This window comes from Stegastes partitus, unplaced genomic scaffold, assembly GCF_000690725.1.
Source record: "Stegastes partitus isolate 25-593 unplaced genomic scaffold, Stegastes_partitus-1.0.2 Scaffold10, whole genome shotgun sequence".
Lineage (NCBI taxonomy): Eukaryota > Metazoa > Chordata > Actinopteri > Pomacentridae > Stegastes > Stegastes partitus.
Window position 1 is genome coordinate 1,376,745 of NW_007577741.1, and position 8,114 is coordinate 1,384,858.

At 42.4% G+C, this 8,114-nt stretch overlaps 1 protein-coding gene across 3 annotated transcripts in view; it reads left to right on the forward strand.

Annotated features, from left to right (window-relative positions):
* The window catches only part of LOC103360254 (SLIT-ROBO Rho GTPase-activating protein 3-like), a 34,447-nt gene that overhangs the window by 19,330 nt on the left and 7,003 nt on the right, over positions 1 to 8,114 (forward strand). For 2 of the 3 annotated variants that reach the window (XM_008285943.1, XM_008285959.1), the window contains exons 9-14: positions 1,991 to 2,188; positions 2,282 to 2,366; positions 3,653 to 3,680; positions 4,776 to 4,878; positions 6,331 to 6,391; positions 7,721 to 7,798. In XM_008285943.1, the coding sequence (XP_008284165.1) occupies positions 1,991 to 2,188; positions 2,282 to 2,366; positions 3,653 to 3,680; positions 4,776 to 4,878; positions 6,331 to 6,391; positions 7,721 to 7,798 (553 nt within the window). Of the gene's footprint in view, positions 1 to 1,990; positions 2,189 to 2,281; positions 2,367 to 3,652; positions 3,681 to 4,775; positions 4,879 to 5,963; positions 5,995 to 6,330; positions 6,392 to 7,720; positions 7,799 to 8,114 lie in introns of all 3 variants that reach the window. The other variant, XM_008285952.1, reaches the window with a different exon arrangement.

Genomic DNA, 8,114 nt, shown 5'->3' on the forward strand with positions numbered 1-8,114 from the left:
TTTTTACTGCACGTACTCGACACGTGCAGTCAGTTCACAAGCACAAGATCAGACAAGGTGTTGAAAATGAGTTTAAATCAGTAGATGAGTGTAAATTAGAGCCAGACTGATTAAATATGTGGCCTATGCTGAGTGAACAAACACCTCTGCTTGTTTTATGTTTTAAAATGTTTATAATGTTGTAATGACAGACAGCCTTTGTGGCCCACTGCTGCTGGAAAATGACGCCGAAAACTCAGAGAGATTGTGCTCAGGATGGGAAAAAACAATCAGACAAGATGAAACGAAGCTTCAGAATAGAACAGGAATAATAATACTGGGGGAATTATTTGTTTGTTTAAAGTATAGACGTTAAAAACTGTTGGGAAACAAGTTGTTGAGTCACGTGTAAAAATGCAGAGGTCACTGCCTGATTGCAAAATACTGCGCTATGAAATCTTATCATCCAAATCAGGTGAGTGTTGCCACATGTAGCTGAGCAGGAAAACGTCCCAGAGATGCATATCTGCTGCTCTTTATGCAGAACAGCCTATAAAATGATGCAATGTTCACAGGAACATGAGTCTTGTATGAGAAACTGTTTGGTGTTGTGCAAAATGTTTCCCCTCTTTCCATGAAGTCTGGAGCTGCAGTCATCTGCATTCGAAAGCTCGTTAGTTAACATTGTTTGTTCAATTCTTGCAAAAGCCACAGTGTGGAAAGAAAAAGTTGTAGTTTAACTGCAGTTATTGGCCAGATGCAGTGCGAGAGTAAAGAAGCAGTAGCCTTCCATATTAGTATGGATCCATACCTGTCTTTTTTTGTGCAGACTAACCAACTGAGATATATAAGATAAGATAAGATATGCCTTTATTTATCTCACAGTGGAGAAATTCACGTTGTTGATAGCAGCATTAAACACAGAGATACACATATACGAGACAGAAAAAAAAAGTACATATAAATATAAGAAATAGTGCAAACAAAAGAGAATATGCAAACAGAATATGAAAATGGGCTTCTGAATGGGGGGTACAAAGATATATTGTTGATTTGTGGATTTTGGAGTTGCTGCTGCTGCGTTTGGCTTCATACTATGGACGTGAAACTCATAGCCGTCCTTTCTTTCACCTCTTTGCAAGAAAATAAAAAGCAAGTTTTCTAAAATGTTGAACTGCTCCTTTAGGAAATGTCAAACACAAAAACAGAATTTGAAACACTGCGTCTGTATTAGAGCCCTCTGAAACATTTCTGCCATTTTTAGACTGATCACTCCTCAAAGAGCAGGTATTTGTCTTGTTTGTCATTCCACCTGAGGTGTTTCGGTACCTCGTTCGGCTGTGCTATATTTTAAACCGGGCTCAGCCACCGACACCCTCACATCTGCCACACCGGCGCGTAACAACAAGCAACCGGTCTTCAGACCTGTCACCCTGCATTTGCATTCATCTTTAGTCTGACACTGATCTGTGAGGTCGTCCCTCATCCAGCCTCCTGCCTCCAACCGGGGGTCACCCCAGCGTGGTCTCTGGCCTGCCGGCCTGCAGTCACCAAGGCCACTGTGACTCAGAGGCCTGTTTAAAGGTCACCAGAGTGTGTGTGTGTGTGTGTGTGTGTGTGTCAGTGTCTGTCTGTTATGAATATGGAAACGCACACTCCCTCCCCGTCTGGCTCACATGGAAGGAACACGGTTAATCTTTTATGTCACGATGCATCATGCTAGGAAGCTAATTACTCTGTTGCTTACTGTGTGTCAGTCAAACTGCTGCGTGAATGGCCTGCAGCGGCTTCATCTCCGCTGCCTTGTTTACACCGTAGCTCGTTGGTGACATTGAGAAGAGCATTTAGAAATATGCACATTAGGTATACGTGTTTATTGTTTTGTGCGTACCGATCCCCAGCCTCCTGCTTTTGTTTTGCATTTCATACATTACAAAGATGCTGTAATTGTGAATGTTGTTAATGTGAAAGTCACGTGTTTGCATGTTGTGTGTGTGTGTGTGTGTGTCAGGTGAGGAAGACTCTGGACGCCACCATGCAGACCCTCCAGGACATGCTCACCGTGGAGGACTTTGATGTTTCCGAAGCCTTCCAGCACAGTCAATCCACAGAGTCGGTCAAATCGGCTTCCTCTGACTCCTACATGAGCAAGGCAAACATCGCTAAGAGGCGAGCCAATCAGCAGGAGACCGAGGGCTTCTACTTCACTGTGAGTTCTCAGGCGACTGAGGGCGCTGGTGCATTTCTACACGACAACATACGAACAACCCTGGAATCATTTGTGTGTTTTATCCATTTTCAGAAATACAAGGAGTACTTGAATGGCAGCAATCTCATTGTGAAACTGCAGGCTAAGCATGACCTTCTGAAGCAGACGCTGGGAGAAGGTGAGCCATGAATTAGAGGGAATCTACCAGCCTGCCAATGACAGGAAGCATCCGTGCAGTATATCACTAGCAGTGGAAGAGGTTCCCAGGCTGTGGGGAGTGCTTTCTATACATGTGGAGCTGAGGAGCATTTATAAGGAATTAGTTTTAAATATCATATAACGTGAAATCATCCTGTTTCATTCATGTGACAGTTGGACATATAACGAGGTCACTGGCTAAACAGAACCCTGCAATTCTCAATGAGACGTGATTTGCTTGAGGCCTACATTATCCCGTTTCTGGTTAATATGAAGACATTAAAGCATAAAGGTGACTAAAGATGTTTTCATGTCAGTATGTTGCTACCTAATAATCTTGCAGGCGTGTTCTTTGGGTTAATGGGTAATATGAAGGTGTAAGACTCTCTGGATCATAAATCTGCATTAAGTTAATGGTACAACTTGTGTCAACATACAGTAGCATATACTGTGGTGTATTAAACAAATTAACATTTGATATATTGTGAAGATGAGATAATTCAGAGTAGATCAAAATAGAATGCAGCAACCTCAAACCAGACTGTCAAGCAGAAAGACCTCGGACTAGTCGTACTTTATTTGAAGGCTTTTTCTTGCCGTACTTTGTTCATATATCCCTGATATGCAGTATGCATTAACCTCAGCCAAAGGAGAGAAGAAAAATACGTTTGATGTCGTCGTGTTTCAGCGTCAGACTCGCGCTAGCGTCCGCTTTAAGGTTGGAATTATGTGTGTTTGACATAAAGAAGGATTGTGCTGGAAGCTGCTTTACACATGACTTGATCCCCGAACAAACATTTCTGATTGACTGATCAAAGTGAGGCCTTAATTTGGTTGTGAAATGTGTGTGTGTGTGTGTGTGTGTGTGTGTGTGTGTGTGTGTGTGTGTCTGCTAACGCGCTGCAGATATCATGAAATCATCGCACTGTACAAATCAGCTCCCACAACCTCCCACTCTTGTTGCCCCTGGATACATTTTCACTTTGCAGAGAGAGTAGACAGGCCATCCCCTTCTGGGGCTCTTGTGCCGTTTCTAGGGCGACCGCTGAATGACCGCTGCCTGGCGGTGAGTCAAATGCAGCCATGGCGCTCACCCCATTCAGTCTGGCTGAATAGATGCCCGTTTTCTCATAACACCCCTTTCCGTCTCCATCTGCCAGCCTTGTATAGTCAGCCAGCACTCAACCATACCACTAACTTCTGTGATTGTAAAACCAGCGTATACTAATTTAGTCTCTTTCTCTGCACTTTTTTTTTTCCTTTTAGGGGAGAGGGCTGAATATGGAACAACAAGGTAAGATGTCCAGTGACAAGACGGTGAATAAAGTAGGCGATGATGTGTAAAATCCTTCCTGTGTCCCTGGATATGGCTTAAATGAGCTCCCAGTGTGGGAATAGGGGTTGAGTCTCAACAGCTCTCTAATCTGTTGAACAATGGATTGGAACTAAATTAGAAAAGGTGGTGCTCAGAGCATTTCTTCCCAGTTTTAATCTATAAAAATGGTGCTAAGAAATGAAATGCCAGCGAAATGAATCATGTCACGTTGCTGTTTTGTTTAAGAAAAACAATCGAGTGGGAAGAAAATGAGCAAATATTGACAAGGCGAGCTCACGACTAATTGAATACAAGTTTGACTTTCATTTTGATTTATGGCACATTTCATTGAACGTAATGAAATCTGCATTGAATACGGTGTGGGATAACTCCAGTAGTCGCCTTTACTGACTTTGTTTGCTAGTTTGAAAGAATAGTTTTGGGAAGTGTGTATTCAAATTTGCTTTCATGTCAAGTGTTAAATGAGAAGATTGCTGCCTCTCTCATGACTGGGTGACCGATAACTGAGTGGGTTGGGTGCAAACCAAATGGGCACAAATGCCTTCAAGCAGTGAGTTACTGGTTGGATTCCCAGCTGACCCGGACATTTACTGCATGTCATCTTCTTGCTAACTTTGGACCCAATTTTCTGTCTGTCTCTGCTGTCGCTCATTCGTTTAAAAATGAATTAGAAGAGGCTACAATGAACAGCCTCTTAGCTTAACTTTGCCTAAAGTTTGGTGGCGGGGAAAATCTTTAGAAATTTAGCAGTTTCCTTGAGGTCTTGTACCGAAGGAATTAATAAAGTTTTATTCTAATTCTAATCAAACACAAGAAACAAGGTGAAACTTTTAGAGAACCGTTCCAGTCTTCATTTCTGTAGCTCCACATTTATGGTACAGTCATGAGAAGGGCATCGATCTTCTGGGCTAAAGTTTTAAATGTTTTTCGAAGGTGCAAATGACCTGAAAACAACAACTTTTTAAAGAATACTGTCTGTGTTGTGATGTGCATTTATGCCTATTGCATTATTATTTATCCCTACCAACCCTACAACCCCCACCATCTCCCCAGGCCCCCCACTCTTCCCCCTAAACCCTCGAGAATGCGGAAGTCTAGACCTCGCTCCGTTTTTAACCGTAAGCTGTTTAACGGCAATATGGAGACCTTCATTCAGGTATCAGCCCATCTGTGCCCTCTGTCTCTCCATGAGCTCAGCTGTCCTGCTAGCGGTCCTCGGGGGTTCTCTTGCCTGTGACCACTCTTTTTATCCCGACGTTGTCTCACTCATGCACTGACTTTCCTCTTTGCTCAACGCCTTGTCTTCACCGTTTGGGAAAGATAAGCCGCTCAAACACGCTGTGGTGACGGTTTTTGTTTCCAAAAGAGCGCCGGTGCGAGGTTTGCTTTAACCTTCTTACTCTTGTGAGTTCGCCCCCCCACCACCCCACCCCAACACCCCCGGCCTCCAGACACTGAATTAATTTGGCTTTATGTATGTCAGTTGGCCACGTACCAGCCATGTCAGGCTATGCAAATAAACACATGGCCACATCTGCTCCGATGCTCCATCAAACGGCGGCAGGCGAGCAGGGCATGCGCTGACGCTAGAGGAATCGACGAACCAAAAAATGTGACCACTGATTAATTGTTTAAAGGTTTTAATTTATGGGGATTTGCTGTTTTGATTCTTTTTGTAGGATGATAAACTTCCTTATATCTGTAGCTTTTAGTTTACTGGTAATTTAATGGCCATTTTTTATTTTTTTTTACAAATAGTGAAGCAGTAAATGGAGAAAATAATGCAGAAATTCAAATCTTAATTCATTCAGCCTTGAACTCTTCCCTCTTTTTGGCTGAAAAACACAGTCTGTATCCCCCAGCCCTCTCCCCATCTTCCCGGGTAGCACCTTCCCTCCCGCCCACTCCTCCCCCTCCAGGCCATGTCCTCATGTCTCACGCCTCACAAGGCACTGATGCTTTGGCTATTCTCTCAGGCCAGGCCTCCTCTCTCTCTCTCTCTCTCTCTCTCTCTCTGTCTCTCTCTCTCTCTCATTCTGTACGATCTGTCATGTCTCACGCCTCACAAGGCACTGATGCTTTGGCTATTCTCTCAGGCCAGGCCTCCTCTCTCTCTCTCTCTCTCTCCCTCTCTCTGTCTCTCTCTCTCTCATTCTGTACGATCTGTCTTCTCTCACTAACCTGTTGTGGTTGTTGTTGCCTCTCTTCCTCTGTCTCCGTGCCTTACCGCTCTCTGCCCAGGGGAAGACGGAATGTCCGTGCCAGGAGTCAGGTACTCTGTCCTATAGCAGGGCGGCATCATCACGCTGTGTTCACTGTGTGCTAACCAACATTTCTGTGCTGTTGGCATTCCTGTGAAAGTAGTGATAGCGATGCATGGTGGTGCAAACACTAACACCGATGCACTGATTTTGCACATTTTGGGTTCTGTACAATCAGCTATTTTAATTGATTAACAACGTCTCCTCAACCCTGTGAAGCTAATTTAGTCTGCCTCTGTAAGCTTCTGATCATAACATCTTGCTAGCATGACTGTTTTATTTTTTTATTATTATCATTATTTTCTGTTTAAATGCTTTCCATAATAACACTCTGATTCTGTGTGTAGGATTCAGGGCAGCCGATACCGGTGGTGGTCGAGAGCTGCGTCCGATACATCAACCTGTACGGTATGTTCTGATTCTGTTGTTCATGCTGTTTTTCTGCCAGTAAATCAAATCCTACGTTTCCTCCTCAGTGTGTCAATTTCAGTCTTTGAAATTCTTCACACAAAACATGCTATCTTAGCAGATGTTCAACATGGCTGCCAAGACTGGAAAAAAAAAACTTGAATAATTGCATTTGATTTTTTTTTTACCAAGTCTGTCAGCGTTTTGCTTCTTCTGCTGGTCCTCGTTCATATTCTTGCATTTCCACGAACAAATGAACATGTAACTATAACATAATTGATTATAGAGCTTTTCAATTATTTCTGGTAATTCATACTTGTGTTATCAGTAATAAAATGGCAAATGTGAGAGGACTCAACTGGCTCACTAGATCCATTCTGCACGGACATACCTGGGTTAGTGAGGTTAAATCTATGTTTTGTATAATTTATTGGATTACATCTAAATTATTCCTTATGTTTAAAGAAAGATGGAGACGGTCTGTTGATGAAATTGCATATATTTCTATATATATATATAAAATCTAACAACCGCAGTGCAGATCCACATGTGAAGCACAATTTAACCAGAAGTCACACACAATTAGCATTTAGGTGCATTTTCTATACAAACAAGTTCATTTAACGGTTTCCCTGAATAAGAAACGGTGTCTTCAATGTAATCTGAAGCACATAACAACAAATTGAATTATGTGGGGATTTAATGGATGCGTGTTTAGTAAAATAAACTCCTTTCTGGTGTCCTATGACCCCATGTGGGATTCACAATTGTAAATAATTGTCACTTGATCGCAGTCGGGCTAAAGAATAAAGACGTGCCTGTGGATATTGTAACAAAAACAACCTCATTCACATAAAAAGACCAGAAAAACAACTCATTAGCAAAAAATGTTGTAATGACTAATTAACAAAAAAAAAAAATCGTGGGGCATCTTTAATCCCTTAACACCTTCCCTCGTTTTTGCACCCGCAGAATCTTCCAGCTTTCCGTATCCAGTCTGGCACCATTTTGCACAAAGTGTTATGAACGTACTCACACAGCGTAGCCGGAGCTATCGTTTGTGGCACGGATCGTCTTCTTTTTTAAGTGTATTTATTTATGTACCTAAATCCTCCTGGCTTTCAGCGCTTTGCATATTTTAAAGAGGATATTTTCTTTGAATTTTGGTACAATTCACTATTTTTGCCGTTTGTATGATATAAATGTGCAAAGACGCTCAACAGAAGAACGGCTGTATTTTTACATCGGTGTAACATTTGAAGTGATACCTGTTTGTTTTTTCCTATTTTGCACAGTTAACACATTGTACATGGCTTTGTCTGTCCACAGGTCTTCAACAGCAAGGTATATTTCGAGTTCCAGGATCCCAGGTCGAAGTCAATGATATTAAAAATGCATTTGAAAGAGGTTAGTCCCGGGTCGCCTGGCCATCTTCTCCTGATTGATTTTAAATTGCGTTTTGCCCACCTGAAAAGCCACATTTACTCTCGCAGGACTCTTAAGTGCAAATAAAGAGCGTGTGCATCGCATGTCGGCCTGTAATGGACATGTAAACCACTTAATGCATAATACATAAGATCTGCATCCTGGAGTAACGATAAATGAGGAAACACAACCCTCGCTCTCGATGTTTATTTTAACCCCTCGGTTCGGAATACGCTTAAACTGCAATTACTGCCATTACTGCGCATCCACTAACTGGTCAAGCTGCAGTTTACATCCA